The sequence below is a fragment of the Phlebotomus papatasi genome, chromosome 1, assembly GCF_024763615.1.
Source record: "Phlebotomus papatasi isolate M1 chromosome 1, Ppap_2.1, whole genome shotgun sequence".
Lineage (NCBI taxonomy): Eukaryota > Metazoa > Arthropoda > Insecta > Diptera > Psychodidae > Phlebotomus > Phlebotomus papatasi.
In genome coordinates this window covers 16,717,429-16,736,652 of record NC_077222.1, presented here as the reverse complement: position 1 = coordinate 16,736,652, position 19,224 = coordinate 16,717,429, and the positions used below count along the sequence as shown (strand labels likewise).

General features: G+C 32.4%; 1 protein-coding gene across 2 annotated transcripts in view; it reads right to left on the bottom strand.

Moving 5' to 3' along the window:
• Positions 1-19,224, bottom strand: part of LOC129798004 (uncharacterized) — a 136,567-nt gene that overhangs the window by 5,653 nt on the left and 111,690 nt on the right. For both annotated transcript variants that reach the window (XR_008751378.1, XM_055840934.1), the window contains exons 4-6: positions 3,118-3,209; positions 2,796-2,906; positions 2,172-2,471 (exon numbers count right to left, since the gene is read on the bottom strand). Coding sequence is in view for 1 of the 2 variants with exons in the window: in XM_055840934.1 (XP_055696909.1) it covers positions 2,172-2,471; positions 2,796-2,906; positions 3,118-3,209 (503 nt within the window). In the remaining variant the exon portion in view is untranslated. The remainder of the gene's footprint in view (positions 1-2,171; positions 2,472-2,795; positions 2,907-3,117; positions 3,210-19,224) is intronic.

Sequence of the window (19,224 nt, the reverse complement as noted above, 5' to 3'; positions counted from 1 at the left end):
GATACACCAAAACACTGATTTAAATTTCGAAAAAGTCATACAATATTATTAGTTCAATAATAATGGAAAAGTTAACTCTATCGGAGTCAATTTGGATCCAAGTTGATTCAATCGGAGTCCGTAGAGTAAAGAAACAGCTGTTGACTCTATTGGAGATTGACTCTATCGGGGGTTGACTCTATCGAGGTTCCACTGTATTTTGAAAATTAGAATGACTAATACCTATTACAGACGTGACTACAAAACTTATGATATTTCAAAGTTGAACCGCTTAGCTTAATCATGATATAGATCTGCAAATTTTTATAACGAGAATTGCCTATCAATCAATGATTTGTATTACAAAGGATTAAAATAAGGTTTATCGTCAAAACAATAAAAAATTTAGATAAATTCTAAAATTCAAAATTTACGAACAATTTTATAGCTAAGTTTTACTTAATTCAAGTCTGGAAAAGTAATACTTAAAAATTTATAATGGATAAATATTTAGGTAACTTTTATAATGATAAATTTATTGGAAAATCGGGAAAATTGAGGGTCTTGTAATGCAATTGTTAAGTGCTTTGGCGCAATAAATTCCTGGCTTGACTCATATTTGTACGTTCTAGTACTGCTCGGTGCAATCCCGAAGGCCAAAATTTTGAACGCCAAAATTTCGAAAGGCGAAATCCCAAATTGTCCGGAATTCCGAAAAGCCAAAGTCCCGAAAATCAAAATTCCAAATTAGCCGAAAACCCGAATGTGTCAAAATCCCGAAAAACCAAAATCCTGAAGGTGAAAATCTAAAAAATAAAACCAAAATTCTGAGAGCCAAGATTTCTAAAAAGCAAAATACTGCATTACAAAATCGTTAAAGTTCTATCGTCAAAATTACAATTGATCAAAATCCAATATATGGAGGACAACTGGTAAAAAAGTTTCCCAAAACACAAAAAACAACCCTTTGCCTCCAATAAGCTTGAATGCAAACGGGGAAGTGGATATAACACTTAAGAATTCGAAATTTTGGCTTTCTGGATTTTGGCTTTTTGGGATTGTGGGTTTTGGGATTTTGATCAATTCGGGATTTCGGCTAATTCGGAATTTTCGCTTTTGGGATTTTGGCTTTTCGGAATTTTAGCTTTCGGGATTTTGGTGTTCGAAATTTGAGCTTTCAGGGCTTTAGCTTCCAGTATTTTAGCCTTCGGTATTTTGACCATTCCGGATTTTGGCTTTCGGGATCTTGACCTTGACCCGAAATCTTTCTACATATACGTTATGAATACTTAAGAACCTATTCACATTTTTTTAATTTTAGTGTTTTAAAACTAAACTTTAGTGGATTTAAAACTATTACACTAATACCTCAAATCAGAAATATTTATTATTTATTATTTGCGAAGGATATACGGACTTGATGTACCGCTTAACCGTTTGAGAACATTTATTTAAATGGCGAAAAATTATTTGAATATTTTTTATGTAACTGATTTTAGACCTACTGTTTTTCGAGAATCCGTAATATGGTGAAAATTGCTTTAGGCATTTAAACAAAATAATTATTTTTTATTTGTCTAAAAAATAAATTTTTGAATAACACAATTAAGTATAGATAACGCAATTTATTTAATTTTATTGATAGTAGTAGATTTTTCAGACCATTCCGACCAATAATAATTTATTTTGAACATCAAAGCTTTTCCAAAACTATTTTTAGGTTAATTTTCTATTTCATTATACATAGATAATTGTATTATATAAACTGTATAATTCTGTTTGTTTTTGCAATAAAATCTCATTTCTATTTCAATTGTTTAAATAACTTGCAGAATTTTCTATATAGTTTTCAACGATTTGTATTATAAAATTAATTTAATTTAGTATATTCATTAATAGTTTGAATACAAAATTCAATTTGAAAGTTGAATGAAATTGCTTGATTGTACAAAACGGAAGAGCTTGGCTAAACCAAGTAATGTATTTAGTCTTAAGCACGTAAGAAATATTTAGTTATGAGAATGTTGATAGGGGGATGGTGCCTCTATGGATCGCAATTTTACTTCTGACAATGTTGTGTATCATACATGGAAATTATTTAATTATGACGTCAAATCAGAAGCAATTATGTTTTCAATTGCTTTTGGGGTAGTGATATCTAGCCAATTGTAGGATGTTATAAACTAACTTACCGGATATTTGACACCATTTATTTTCCATGTGAAATTGACAGGCGGATATGAAGGTCCTGAGATGCAACTGGCTTTAAATCGGTCACCCAGCTGAACCACTCGCTTTCCCGAAGGATCTGCCGTCACTCCAAATACCGACATTGCTGGCTGTGACTCCGGAAGGGAAGCTACCATCATCTTCGCTGATTGGTGTTCAGTGTGAAAGAGCGGTGCATCAGCAGACACCTCACACTGATAAGTTCCTGTGTGATTCCGAGTCAGTGATCTGATTGTCACGTTATTGGCATCTGATTTTCTAAGCTGCAATATTAAGATATTTGGTTAGGAAAAGCTATCTCGAACTGGTTTAGATTATTTTATCCAAAGAGTCTCTATCTTTAATTCAAATAAAATCTGTTTCCAGCACAAAGAAGGAGAGAATAAAAAAAAGCCCTTAAAAATGGAATGAAGGAGAGATTTGCTGATGCACAAAAGGCAATGGTGCTCGAGGACAAAATTCCCCTTGAGAATAAATTATGCGTGATATCGAGATATAATCTGCAAATTTGAGTTTCTCAACGAAACTGGAGATATTTTCTTATCTTGAGAAAATTGCATTGGCTCTATTCAGCATTTGCAACTTACATCAACAGACACACCAACTATCTCAAAGACTTTTGCTGGAGGCTCTTCCTTTGGTACATATCGATAGAACTCCTCAGCATCTAAGTACCATCGTATCAGATAGAGTGCATCCTTGGATTGATCATCCCGGGATGCGGATCCGCCAGTTCAAGTAAGAAAAAAAAAATTGTCGAGAACAAAGTTAGGATAAAAAAAAGAGAATAATCCAGAGAAAAAATGTTATTAACATTAATTCCTTTGATGAAGCATCTTACAAGACGGAAGGAATTAATATCCTTCCGTTGTTCGTGTGCAAAAGAAACAGCATTTTACAGATACTCACATTTTCTAGGTCATACTGGCAAGATAGCGTCACAGTGTCTCCATCAGCTACAGCTTCTGGTACAGATATCTTCAGATCCTTTAAGCATAGCACTAGAAATATGAGAGCAGAAAAAGGGGTTCATGTTTTTGGGGTGGGAGCGAAAAAATGTAATCAATGAATATGTCGTGGAGATGCCTCCCCCAAAAAAACAAAAACACCCATCCTCCCATTCAATCTTGCCTTGTTCGTGGCAAGAAGAATGCTTTGCCAAAGAAAAGACAATACATTACACAGCAATGTTTTCACATACAGGGTATGTATTGTCAGAGATGAAAACTTCCAGATACAAGACTTGGCAGTATACAGAGGTAATCTGTCCAGGTAGATAAAGGGGTGAGGAAATGGTTAAGTTGTAATGTTTGGTTTTGATTGTTGCAGATAGAAAGGTCATTAGCTATTGGAATAGATTTTTGATGTTTTGCTGTTCGTTAATTTATTTTTATATCCTATTAGTCCAATCTTGGTTAGGATAAACCTCACGACCTACAAACGTTTACAAAATTTAATTCGTAATTAAAGGTTTAATTATTATGATGTCCTCTTTATCATTAATTGTTTATGATTTTAAAGATGTGAAGGCCGTGAAGAAGGTCTTAGTCCTGATCCTAAAAGTTATCTAATACAATTAGAAATAAGACAAAATCACTTAGCGGTCTGAATAAGTATATCAGTAGAATAGACATTCAGTGCGATTTAGTCTGTTTAGTGTATAAATTGTGCAGTGAGATTGAAGAGAGGTCATATGGGAAAGCAGAAAACACGCTACCTTCAGACAACTCAAGTTTCGAACAACCCAGTCTTTTCTCTATATGTTCCCAATGGATTTGACCCATGACTCTTTTCAGGAAATTTGAGGCATCCGACTAGCTATTAAAATATAATATTATAATTGATCAAATTGATTAAAACACATTGAAAACAATGAATTGTTCGAAGCTTGAGTCGTCTGAAGCTAGATCGCTTTCCCCTATATCTAGTGTATGACCACTCTAGCTTGTATATCATGAAAGTGATACTTCCAGGTACGGCAGGACTATCAAAGAAAGATATATAGAGTGGTTCTAAGCCTTAGTTTTTGAAGTTGTTTTAATCTAATTTTTTTAAATTTTCTTTTCCATGGGTCCACAGCCGTCTTATCGTTGATTTGCAACTTCCAAGACCAAACTATAAAAATATCTCTTCACTAGTTGTATGTTTTGGTTTTACAAAATATTCTACATTCAATTGATGTTAGGCCAATCAAAAAAACTACATTCTTATTAAAGCACTACTGCCCTAATTTACAAACTTACAAATTTACTAATTTACAAAAAAGAAATTAATCCAGTCTGTTTTATCTGAAATTGGACTTATCCGGAGAACAGACTGGCTTGATACAACCTGACCTTAATGAGGGTATCCATTAAGGAATGATTAACGTCCCCATATAGAGAGATCTGGGTATATTTTAGGTAACATCCCCTTCTAAATTTTCAATGGCCAGCGTACCAAGTCAAAGGGCAAAGAATTGTAGTAATTGAAACTTATCCGGGATTCCAAGCTCTTTCAAAAATTATGAAAAAATCAGTGCAATTTAATAAAACAATTTCTGGATATATTTAACTCTTCAAATTTTAAATCCATTTGAATAATGTAATCAAGATTATTGTAATCGATGCCGGCCAAAATTGCAAAAGCCAAAGTCCAGAAGAAGCAAAATCCTAAATAGATCGTAATCCCGAAATGGGTTAAAATCCCGGAAGTCAAAATTTCAATTGGTCGAAACTTTGAATAGTCAAAATCCGGACAGGAATTAAATTATCCGAAGAATAAAGTGTGGGTGTGGAATAATTTTCTAAAACAGAAAATTTCCTTTGACTTCAACAGGCGCAGATGTAATCGTGAGAGAGGCTATGATACTTTTAGGAAATCGAGATTTTAGATTTCGAGATATTGAATTTTCGTGATTTTGACTTTTTGGGATTTTAGCTTTCGAAATTTTGTCAGTCTTGGGTTTTGTCCCACACAGGATTTTGACTTTTCCGGGTTTTGGCTATTCGGCTATTCAGGATTTGGATTCATTCGGAATTTTCGCTTAAGGGATTTTGGTCCTTTCGGCATTTTAATCGGGACTTCCTTTTGCAAAATCCGAATACTAAATATCGAAGCTTAGAATGACAATGAAATGTCGTTTTTACAATTCAAAGTAAGCCTTATATATTTAGGATTAGTCAGTTATAAACTTTAAGCAGATATCATTCACAATTTAGAATTCTAGATTCCATAATATTTAAGGTACTACTATTAAAAATCTAGTTCGAAAAAGTTATCGTCTGCAATTAAATTAAAACTATACCCAAGTTTTACTATTAACAAAGTTAATAGTAAAATCAATATTATCGTATCAATAAATTCATTTTCTGCCTAAAAGTAACATAATCCATCATGACGTATAATTAAATTTTCTATATTTTCTCTTTGACTTAATTCAAAAGACCTTTTTATTTATGGCATTATTTAAGTTATTTATTTAACTAATGAAAATAGTTTTTTTTCTATTTAAATTTTATGTAAATTCGATCTTATTTCATGTCAGAAATTTCTGGTGACCTTAGCGGGATTAATCGAAATCTTTAAAGTTAAAAATCTGAAAGATTCGGTCTCTTTAAAGTTTAAAAACAGTTAAAACACGATTTTTGGCCTGGTATAGGAAGAAATTTGAAAAATGCAGTCTGCATTTGACTGTAATACGGGCTTCAGACCTAAAACTCAGCCATAAGGCTTAACTTCTTTAATTTCTTATCAGTCAAAAATTTTTGGGAAATTCTGACTTAGAAGTGGTTTATTAAGGGGAAATAATCTATTTGAGTCTGAAGAACCATTAAATTGGTTGCTATTTATGTTCTTGAGACCTTCGGAAACTGGGCTAAACCTCTAGTCTGAAAACGTTCTTATGGTACAGTTTAGTTTAGAGTTTTGTGCAAAATTAATGAAAATATTGATAGGAAATCCAGACCATATTTGTTCAATTTATAATCTCAAAATCTCAAGAAGGGAATATATAATCTCTAAAACTTCGTATGGAGTTTATAAATGACTAAATCTTGGAATTAAAACCTTTAAGAAAGAAGTGCTGACACTGGAGGATATCAAAAGAGCGACAGCTCGGGATGTTCTGCAGTTCAGCCAGGTTTTAAAGAATTGGAGTAAGGTTTGTTGGGTAAACATAAGGGGCTCAAATAGAGCCTAGGTGTCTGCAGCCCACAGATCGTGCCATGCTCCCTATACAATCTATCTAAATCTTGGTAAAAAACATGTTTTAACACTTTGTTCATCCATGTATTGTATTTTTTCGTTTTCTCGGATGGAAGTTGTACTGAGTCAGTCGGCGGCAGACAACCTACTAGAGACACACGTTCAAAATAATAAAATTCTGATCGGAAAATTTGGATATGGAATATTAGAGTACAAAGCAGATATGTACATGGTCGGTTATGGAACTCACAAAAATGCAATTTCTTTCCAAACTTTTATACTTAAATACTTTTAAGTGATTTATTCGAATTCCAAAAACCTTAAAATTACAGTACTAAAACCGTAAGATCATTTTTTTAATCTACCATTATCTTAATCTTAAATCTGTATGCATCTAAATCCTGGTTTCATCTCAGCTCTGCTGTTGAAGTTGAAGCAAGTTCTTGTTTGAGCAACACACTAAAGTACAAGGGGTCGATCGGGGTGTGTTTAGTAGGGTGAAGTAGGGAGGCTCTGCCATCCTTCGTCCCACATTGTCGGGCACGAACGTTCAATTTTGGCGACAGTATCATGCAGTTTCCGGGAAAGATGTCATTGTCTAACATCGATTAAGCTCGATTACTGACCATACTCTTTCTCTGTTTAAGCACCCAATCCACCCACTACGAAGTGGCATTAAATTGAGATATATTAGTATTTCTAGTGGAATTTAAATTGATTTTCAAGAAGCATCGCACCAGATAGTAGAACTCAGTCGAGAATAAACAATCAGCAAAGGGAATATTTAAAAATGTAAGATGGACAATTTAGGGATATATCCTTGAATCTCAGTTCCTTTTTAGCTGATTGAAAGGGGCGTGGGAAAATATCTCATTACAATTGAATATTTCACTCTAAAAAGCATCTCTCCCCTATGGAGAATGTATTAATCGATTGGCGGAAGACCATTCTAAGAGAACTAAATTGTCCTGGTTGGCAAATGGAAGAAGGACACATGCCGAAATGATATTGTGATCAATGTTGCGAAACACATAAAAATTCGAGGGTGATTTTCCCCGATAAAAAACCATCTCATAAGACCGAGAGATTGCAAAACTCCCCAAATTTGCAAAATTGCGGAGTTTGTTTTTAAAACATTTCACATTTCATAGAATCATCATCAGCTAAATTACATTCTGTCTTCCATTCGGAATTTGCTTTATCCAAAAAGTTCTGGGATGGGTGAATGAGGCATTGAGATTAAAATCAGTTCTCGTTGATTGTGTCACGAATCATTTACCTAATTTTGATCTACATTCACAATAACAAACATATCGGAACATTGAGTTGATGGATGGGAAAATTGTGCCGAGTGTCTTCCTCAATGGATTTCGTGATGAGTCACCAAAATTGAGCTTTAGTGTTCTTGAAATGAAAAGAGAATTGAGCTAATCTTGATTTACCCCTTGGAATTAAAAGCTTGTTGAAATTTAAGTTGATTTTTTTCAATGGATGATATATTTATTTAATCTGTTAAATAAACAGGGAAAAATAGATTTTGCTGATGAATTGTTGGTTTTATTTACCAGAGGATCATTGAGGATATAATGACGATTTGTTTAACCTTTTGGTGACTATACTAGCAAAATAAAATGAGCAAGTATTTTTGTTTTTTGGATAAATTGCAATTGTACGTGTTATGGCGTCTACACATTAGAGAAATTTATGTCCATATTGATGCAAATTTCCTACGCTTGTGTAGGAAAAACTCTTCAATATGGACATAAATTTCTCTATTGTGTAGAAGCCATTATGAAGATGTAAACTTTATAACTTTCTTAGAGAGCACCTATTTGAAAGTGACCCAAATTTTCCATTATTCTAAATTTCATTAAAGGTAAGATTTAAATATAAATATTGATTAGAATAACAGAATTAACACATATATTTAATAAGTTCTATAAGGTTTGAATAAATCTATTTTTTATTTAATCATGAGTCTTATAATTTGTAGACGCCTGCTTCCAGAACTGAAGGGGGATATAGTTCTTAATTACAACTTTTTTACAGTAATTTAATGTACAATCGTATTTGAGGAACTGAACAATCAGCTATGTCTTATTGTGGGCGGATTCAAATGGCCTTTTCATCCCAATAATTGGTCACGCCCACTAGAATACTCTTTTAGGTTCTTTATGAAAAAATAAATGGGAAAGCGTCCTAGCTTTGCCGAGTGCTCGAACTCACGAGAAATATTGTAAAGAAAATCCGACGTGAAACTAATTTTATCAATGGGAGTCCAGATATCGTCGAAAGTGAAAATCACTCACAGAGAAAATGCATTAACTTTTTTAAGAGCTTTCGGCTCAGTTTCCAAGCCTTCATCAGTGATCAAGTCTTTAAGTTATTCTCTTTTAGTTTTATTCAACCAGGTCAGACTTATTTGGACCGGGCACATGTAGAGTATGGTGACACTTTCTTACTAATTTTACAATTTTCACTACTCCAGGCAATAACAAATTTTATATTTTCCTTTCTCTCGGGATTTTTTGTGGTGTCAGAAAGCCAGTCCGCTAGATTCCGCTTTAATACCGATTACATTGATTGATAAATTAAAAAAAAATATACCAAAATAAGAAATTCCTCAAGAAAAGTAGCTCCTAGAACAAATAAAAAATAAATCCGAGAAAGGTAACAATTTACGGATATATTACCGATTCACTACTGATTAAGTCCGATGCAGTCGGGTTGGAAATTTCAAGATCTTTCAAAAAAATCCACATTAAGCAAATTGGCTGAAAAATAGACTCTCCAAAATAATTAAACTTTGTTGTTCGAAAATTCAATATCGAAATGGTTTTCGAACATAGGTTTCCAAGGACAAAATATTCGCCTTGACTACCTCTAAAACATATTCGAAAATTAAAGAAATTGTAGGAGCCGTTTTATAAATAATCCAAAAAACGGTTTTGGAGGAGAAGAATTGGAGAGAGTGAGGCGAAAAATAAAAAAAGACTGTCCTAGATAATTTTTACTTCTGTGGGGGGGGGGAGTCATAGAAAACCGGAAGTCGATATCTCTTACTGTTTGACCTATAGACGTATCACAAGTTGAAAAAAAGTGAACTATATAACTGCTTTCTCTTTGAGTTCGAGCAGTAAAATACAAATGCTGTATTGGAGTTAGGATACCACGAAAAAATTTATACAATTACACCTTTGAGGAACCACGATTACTTATAGACAAATTGTGGAGCTATGGCTAAAGCATAGGATATGTGTCATTTTGCCTCTTGAGCTCCACAATTGATAGGTAGATAGATAAATATGTAGATAAATACTTTATTTCCAATCTGTAACTTGATTGCCTTCCGCTTTCTTACCATTACCGGCTTATCAGGTAAATTGGCATAAATCCTGGATCATAGTCAAATATGAACGTTTTCTGCCCAAGTAGGGGAGACTGGGGCAAAATTTGTCAAAAAACGAAAATTTCAATATTCACTATTTTCTCAATTAAAAGAGACTGAGGCTTGAAATTTTTATCATAGATAGCCTTCATAAACCTTCTTGAACTTACAAAGTTTCAAGGGATTTGAGGAAGGATTATGTAAAATAAAAAAAAATAATGAAATTTTGAGCCCTATTTTTAGAATATTTGGTTTAGAGAGAATTTCAATACTGATTAGCTCAATTTAAGCACATTTCTCGTTAAAATAGAGAAAAATTATCTTCGACCAAGTTGTAGAGGAATAAATTTCCTATAAAAATATGTCTATTTGATATTTGTGACGTTTGCGAGAGTAAAACGTCACAAATTATCCGAAGACTGACAAAATTTGCCCCAGCAATTTTGAGAATCTCCACAAAATTGACTTAGAGGAAAATAGTCTTCTGCAATATTGTAGAGCAGTAAATTTCCTATAAGAATATGCTCATTATAAAACCTTTAAGTTTTTCTCAGAGCTCGTGAAAGAATTAAATATGCGTTTTGGCAAGTTTTGCCCCAATCTCCCCTATTCTGAATTAAATTTTCATTCTAATAAAGTCTACTGAAAGTGCTACAAATCTGTAAAGATTTGAGAAAATTAGGCGATATTTTACGAATATAATTAATTATTTAATATTGTCGTTAGATCGCTCTGACTCGATAAAGCTTAGACTGTTTTAGGTGCTTTCTAACTCTAGGCAATTAGGAAAGAAGATTTGACTTAAATTATTTCGTAGTATTAAATATTTAATTTCATCTGGATAATACTTAAGTTAGAACGTTTCTCTTCATAACGAAAAATTTAGGTTGTAATAACAAATTTAATTTATACGATCCTCCTTTTATTAAGTTTAAATGAAATTTAATATTGCAGAAAAATATGAAAAATTCAAATCCTAAAATCTCTATTCTTGAAAAATAATCTCCCTCATACAATATTGGAAAATGCCGTAATTGATCCAGAACAAATAGTTCAAAATGTCAGCATAAAACCTCTCATTTGCCATTTAATGCCAATTATTGTTGATGAGTCATTATGGGTATCAAAAAAAAAATTGCGGTGAATGGGATAATTCTCCTCTGAGTACGCCATAAAGTAAGCTTCAAAATGATTTGATGAATAAATAAAATTTCAAAAAGCCATTCAATTCGCTCCCCAGAATTGTGGATAAATCCACCCTCTGCCCAGCTAGTGATCTCATTAATAATGTGGTAATGAGGCTTGTATAATTTGAACCAGAAGATTTGGTACATTTTAGTAGCTGGAATCGTCTTTTGTGTGTTCAATTAAGATGTTTTCATGGATGAATCGTACAATTTTCCATGTCAGGATTTTCTTCCGTGTGCCAGATTGTGGCATGAGGTAAAATGATCATTTGACTAAGTGAGACTTTGCCTTTGGTTCAGAATATTGTCAGGGAAGGGTGTATAAAGTTTATTGGGTGGTAAACGAAGATGAATTTTACGATTTCATAAAATTCGGTTATTGTTCTTATGTGCAAAAGCATGTCGTCAGCTTTATTCTCCATCTTCCGCAATGTTGTCCATTGAAAAATTTCCCGACCATGCAAACTTTTCCATCAATGTATCCTGTCCTTATATCTGCTCATATTTTTTTTTGGGAGTCATACCCCATTTCACTGATGATATTAAATAGAAAATGTGTATGGCCCCCCAAAAAGTGATTTGGTGACCAGGGAGATGAGTTTGTGTCTTCCTGAAGCATCCCTGGAAGCCTTTCACATGCATAAAATCAGCATAACTCCACACAAAAATTGAGAATATCCTCCGAAATGGGATGTTTTCAACAAAATCATATTTTCATCATATGAATTTTTCCTTTCTCAATTTTGGTTATTTTTTTTCACAAAGACCAAATTGCAAACATTGTTTGTGATTTGTGTCCCAAGAATTTTAAATGAAAATTGGGTTGAATTTTTGAATCAATATTCCGGAAATGCCGAGAGATCTTAAGTTGAAAGTTCATCCGAAGGATGACACTGAAAATTGAATGCATGGACTGTTTAAGCTCGGAAACTCGCCAGAGGGAATCTCCTATGAAATATGTTAGCTAGAGTGGTCTCATGTGCTTGGAAGAGCTTCTTGAGTGGTGCTGTACATTCTAATTGAAATATCGCTTCCATTTTCATTGAGAAATATTTGGGCAATAGAATGCATTGTGTTCTTGGGAATACACTTTGATTGCTCACTGCAAATCGCCCCGGGGGGTTGTTCATGGAGAAGGTGAGCTCTTGGAGCTTTAGCCATGATGTACGACAAGTTAGTCAACAGATGCCTTAGAGGATGATTTGAAATTATGTTTATCCTCCAACTGATCTTATTCAAATGCTCAAGGGCAGTTATCGTAAAGAAAAACAATTCAGAGTCAGCGTACCTCTAATTGCAATAAGAATGGATTAGAATCCCTAAAGAATTGCACAAAACTTTAAGAGTTACTAATCTAATGTCCGCATAAAGAATCTTTATGATTTTGAAAAAAACAGGAGATTCCTTTTGGAACTTTTGGAATCATCTAGAGTTTAGCAGAAAGTTTTATCTGAGAATGTTCTAAATGGGGCGTTTTGTAAAGTATCCACGTAAGGGGGAGGTGGGGCTATTTTGAGCTGTGCGGCTACATTGATATACAATTTTTCCTATATTTCTAAAGGAAATTACGCCTTACAATTATTTTATTAATACCACAATTGTTTCGTCTATTTAAATTACATTACGTTAAAGCCCAATTTCTTTTATAAATATGCGAAAAAAATCGTATGTCAATGTAGCTTTACTATAATATGTACTCCTTTTGTATTTTATATTCACAATTCCACAATGTTGTGACAAAAATTCTTTAAATGTCCCTTTTTATATATTAAAGTATAAGATACAACTTATGACCAGTCTATCATTTTTACTAAATATTTAATTAAAAGTTAAAAAAAATCTAAAAAGAATGTTAAATGCTTATTCTAAAAAAATATGTTTTAATTTTTTCTGAAAGAAATCTCGGAAAAAAGAAGATTATTTTTTTTAAATTAAGTGTAATATTTAAAATGTTAAAAATGATAGATAATAATTACTCTCAGAAACATGAAAATGTTTAAAAAAAAATTTTGAATGATATTTCTTAATTCTTGCTTAAACTTGTTTCTTAAAATTTTGTTACTTTAAAGTGTTCTATGACAAAGACAGTTGAGTTTTAAGTAACAAGTTATCGTAGTCTGCTAAAGTACTACCCAACAATCCGAACAAATGCTAGATTAACTGTCCAAATTGAGATACAGAACTTTTTAATGCGGTATTAAATTTTAGTTCTATTTCTAAAGAACTTTAAGAGTTTGAGATTTAGGTATTTTAAGGTAAAGTTATAAATCTAAAGTATTTAGTGTCCCAGTAATTTAATCTTTAACCCTTTAATGACGAGGCACTTTTTACGGACTGAAAATCAACAATAAAAATTAAACTGAGAAAATTAATCAACGATAAGTCTTACATCTACCCGTTCAAAGTCCAACAGGTTCTGATTCGGTGTATTTTGTGCTTCTATGAACGATAGGGACAAAAATAGCCTAAAAATTTAAGTAATTTTTCTGACAATACCAATGAATAATATTTTTCGCTTTAATGAAAAATGTTACGTATGAGTATTGAAGTTTTTATTGCCAAAAGGGTTTTGCTTAAAAAAAATGGAAGTATTAAAAATAAATAAAATAAATTATGAATTTGAGAATTTAAAAATTTGCCATTTTTGAGCTTAAATTTTTACTACATAGAAAATAGCTAGAGACTTGAAAAAAAATATTCTAGATTCCTTCAACTTTCTACTTTACAATTATGTATAGACATAAGAAAAAAATAACTTTGGGTATTCAGGAAAAATTATTTTCTTTATGGGACATCGGTGTTCAAATCGTCCTTAAAGGGTTAAGTGATCAATTGTGATCTTTTTGTTTTACTTGCCCCCGGATCTTGATTTCTAAATTAGTTATAATTTATTATGATTAAGCGGGTTATACAATCCTTTGGAATTTTGAATATTTATTTTTCTCTTAACAAAATCATGGTGAGCAATCCTATCCTTGTTTTAATTTACTTAAAAATCTGATCTAAAAATTTACAAAGAAAAAATCCTTTAAAGTTTATGACAAAATATGTTTTCTTATTAAAGATATAATATTTAATTATTTAGTTTTAATTTCATTATGATAGATTTTTCAAAGATTTCCAAAATTAAGAAAGTTCATTTAAAAAAATTTGAATTTTGTCTAGAATCTTTCCAATTTTGTATAATCTTATGGGCAAGTTTGTACCTTTGAATTGGGCTACCTTTAAAATTGGGATTTGTTTCGTATTTTTAAATAAAACTTGACTTTACCATGATACAGTTTAGCTCGACAAAATAATTAGCTATAGATTATGGTAAGCCTCAATTTCTATATAAATTGGAGAAAAAAAAAACAATTTCAAAGATACCCAAATTCAAAAAATCCCTACTTACTCCTAAACTTAACCTAAATTAAAATTTTAGCGGAAACTTCAACAATAAATGGACATTGCATGGATTTATGAATTTTAAAAATGGTTTTTATAAGGTTGAATAAAATTTTATTGTCAATTTTGTTGCAAATTTTTAAATAATTAATCAAATTAATATTCATTGAAAATTAAGAGGGTTTATAGAAAAGCTTTGCAGCTTTGTAATGTTTCAGATTCTTAAAAATCGATTCTTTTTCTATTTTACTAAATTATTCGAACCCATGGCTATATATTCCAATAGCTTACCTACAACATCACATTCTAGTGTGCAAATTTTTGTATCCGGTTTTAATGTTTACGTTGTAAATAAGGCATAGATAGGTGGCCAAATTTTGTACGAAGCTGAGCAAACTGGGGCAACTTTATAAAAATCACTACTAAATTTTAATTTTCTTCTAGAGAAAAATATAAGGATTTCCATAGATTTTGTGAAGTTGAATTACGAACCCAATAAGAAAAGTAAGAGTTTTTTTTGATATAGTGGTATTGGTATAATTGAATTGGTTTGTGTGGTATTGGTTAAGAAATCGTGAATAATCTTTGGATTTCGTACTTATTTTTTACGTAAAACAATGTTGAAAAATAGTTTTTCTTTGTAAAATTGCTTAATTCAAATAAGAAAAGCAAAGGTGAATTCATTTTCCGTATCAGTTGAGTTCTCTACAAAAATAACATAATAAAAAAGTAATCAATATCTAAAAAAATAAATTTTTATTCTTTTCGTTAACTTGGATAACTTGGTTAATTTGGATAATACGACTACGAAATATTTTTAGTTTGCCTGTAGCTTTTCTGTATGAATTTTCTTCTTTACCTTTGTAAAGGTTTTTTTCTTAGTTATTCCTTCTGCTGTTTAATTTTCTTTTGAAGTCCTAATATTGTACTCATATTAACATTCTTCTTATCCAATTATTGTATCTTGGAATGGATACTGCGAAATTGATTCAACAGTTGTAAGGATTTACTTTTATCTCTGACTTGTGAAATATTTTCTGCGACATTTAGTTAATATTTATTTTAATTCTATTTTTATGTTATGAAAATTTTTGAAATACTTAAGTGTTTAATATTTTAAATAATAGGGGAATGCAGGTATGCTTCGCACAGAGTGAACCTTCAAACGATGTGAATTTTCTCTTTGTTTGCAAAGAGTTGACTTACCATTTATCATCTCGTCTCATAAACCTAATAATTATCTATCTTATGGCTAAGAAATGACGAACTAGCTCTTTGTAAACAGGGAGCAAATTTGCGTTGTTTGAAGGTTTACTCTGTGCGAACCATGCTAACATTCCCCTATTGCTATAACTCATAAAAAAATTGAAAATTACAATATTACGTAATATTGAATAAATTATTATCCTTACTAGGGAAAAACATTCGAGTAAAAGTGTTATTCATTTTTTTATATAAAAATAAAATAATTTAAATTATTACTGAAACTTAAATTTTCTAAGTATTAAAAGTATTGCAATATAGCACGATTTATTTGATGAAGTGAGGTAGTTGCAATTCTGAAACGTGTTTATTAAACTTTATCTAACATTTTGGGAATTATAAATAAAATGCATTAAAAGTAAGAAAATACAGTAAAGAACGTAAGAGCTTTTCCTAAAAACTCTTGCTTTGAGTTGAAATGTTCGTTGGATGTATGTAGCAAAGTTTTCATAGTGATCTCTTTTCATTCTGCAAAAATCCCGTGCTCTGAAATAATTCCATTCACCGCAGACTTAATCCACGAAATCCTCTCTTTATCATCTATCAACAGAATGAATTTGCATCTCAGTAAAATACCAACCAAATGCACTTACAATTAACAATTCTGGGAGTTAATGTCTCTTTTTGCTATTCACCCACTCAACTTGTGCAAGTATCTCAATTAAATATTGTGAATTTGTAAATTATTTTAATAATTGCCATTGTGTGTATATAAATGTGTAATGCTAGAAGTGTGATATGAATGCATACTTTCATGATTATATAGATGGGATTTTGCTATTAACTTTAATGCGGAAAGTGTTGGAATTTAAAGTATACTCCACAAAAGAGCTTTTGTTCCATGGTTTAGCTTTTTATAGTGGGGGAATGGGAAACTTTTCCCTCTAGATTATGTAGGAGCATGCACTGCATTCATAATCCCGATTTGGTGTCAGAATAAATTTTTGGGCAATGTTGTGAGTGTGGTGCTTTTTCGCGAAACATAAATTCCATCATTTTGCATAATAATATCAATTCTCGTAATCGAATTTAACGACGCAATCGACGGTTGTTGAATAACACGCAACAAAGCCGGTGGATTCGATATTTTATTAAAATGCCCCATTCCAAGCCTTATGTTATTCTATGTTCTCGGCAAAAAAAAACATATGGACATTGTAGTAAAAATCTATGTCGATGCATGTGGTCCACCCCGCCATTCGCTACATAGTATGGTCTATTATTTTTTCGAGGGCTATATTTTTCAACAACACCCCTTTTTACCCCCAGAATTTTCTCTGCATTTTTCCCCCCAAAAGCTCTTACTTCAAAAATTTCCACCCTTCGGGATCCATAAATGCAAATTTTCTCCCATCATTTTACGTTCCCCATTCGCAGTTTTTGGTCCAACTCAAAAGAACCCTCTCCACATATACTACCCCATTCCACGCGACAAGCAAATGTTTAGTTATAATAGAATGTGCATCGTAAAATTTCTAGCTATCACCATCAATATGTTTGATATATATTTTAGCATAAATATTTTCAACTCTATGACAATCCCCAGGAAAAAGCATCAGTCTGACTTATTTGATGGAGAGGAGTAACACCGGGAATGTGTTTAGGAAATGAAGTAAATTTTGTGAGATACTTAAATGTCACTTCAATTTTACATCCCGAACATTTTCCAATTTCATACAATTTTGCTCCATCGCATTCTATTGGAATGGAATAGTGTTTTGTGTTTTACACATCATACCCAAATGCATGTTGGATAAGTTGGAATATTTTTGCAATATCTCACCTTTTTTCCCCAAAATGGGTGTAGAGTTAGGACAAAGATAGATTTTGGATAAGATTTTCTTTTTTGAAAAAATGTGTTATGTAGTGGTACGTATCTCTGACAGAGCTAACTATAAATTAGTGAACAGTCTTAGGCGACTGATGTTTATTCACTGGTAGGGTTACCTCTTCAACTGGGTTCACCTGATATCACTCCAGAACTTGCTCCATTACTCTGGTGCTTGTCCATTGTCTCACATAGATCGTTTCCGGTGCAATCCGTCCGTCATCCAAGGCTCTTTGTTGTACTTTTTTGTTGCCATGTTACTATGACAACATGGTGCAAGCCTGATGCACAGGCCTCCTTAACAATCAGACATAGGTTTTCGGTGGATCGCGGTTTAGTATTTTACTACCTATTTTCACACAAATTATAGCTAGTTTTCTATCCGCCACCTGAGATGCGCCCTATGCGTACCTCAACCACACGGGTTAATTGGGTTAACAATTTTCGAATAGGTTGCACGCACAGTCTATAGCTGACACAAATTTAAAAGAGGAAATATGCTTTCTCCGACGCAAGATTTTCAGAACATTCATTATTATTTTTCTTATAGAGGGATGAGATTGTCAGTCCCATGCGTGCAGTAAAATTCAAACACCTTTAGCGCCAGAATAAAATACTTGGTGTACTAAAAGGGATTCGAACCAGGGATACATGCATTATAGAGCGAGTGTTCTTCCACTTGGCTTATTGAGTGCTCAATGTTTTAGAGTAGGTTTAACCCTTTAAGGACGAGTGGGATACCGGTGTTCTAAAAACAAAAATGATTTTTTGGCTATAGAAAGTTATTTTGTCTTCTAAATTCATTCTTAGAAGGTTAAATATAATTCTAATGACAAAGAGAAAAAAATCCAATTATTTGCTAGGAGTAATGACTTCTCACTGTGTAATCTCCGCTCTCCGTGCATTACAAAAGACTACGCTTTTTTTAGATAGGTTCGTACCGATTAGTTGCAACGGATTCAACAATTGGAGAACGTAGAAAGACCCATTTCAATACGACGTTTAGGGGAGTTACGTACCCTTCATCAGGTTTGCAAAACTTTAATTGTGGATCTCACTCAGAGCCAAAATGAAACATATCCTATGGCTAAAGTATAGGATATGTGTCATTTTGCCTCTTAGCTCCACAATTGACAATTTTCAGACATCACTTAAAGATTTTTAGACATTTATCTGAGGAAACTTACATGAACGTATATGAAGGCAGGACACGAGTGTCCCTTCCGGAAGTGTCAGTGGAGGATAATTTTCGACTCAGAGAAAAAAGCTTCTCAGTTTTCCATAGTTCCCCTTCCTTACATGGTATATTAAGTAATAAACACTTAAGAAAACGCAGTGTAGTGAAGTTGAACCCTACATTATTCTTCTTTATTATTCCATGTAAATTTCTTCAGCTAAATTAAAAAAAAATCTTTAAATGATGTATGAAAATTATCAATTAATACTTTATATATCTGAAGGAGGATTTTATAACACTCTGACAATACTATGATAAATTGCGCTCGAAAGTTCCCAATTAGCTTTCGAACTCACGTGAAAGAATGAAAGAATGACAGAAATATGACAGAATTGCCCTACTGATGAAGTGAACATAGCTCGTGTTGAATAAAATGAGAAGTGGGAGAACGAAATCGGTTTTTCTCTGTTCACCAAATAGCAACGCCTTATTCACAAAACATTTATAAATAATAATAATCAGATATTACATTAATTATCTTCATTTCCTCCCGTGTTCGTCAGTGGATTGTCTTCTCAAATTCAAAAGCATTTAATTTTTT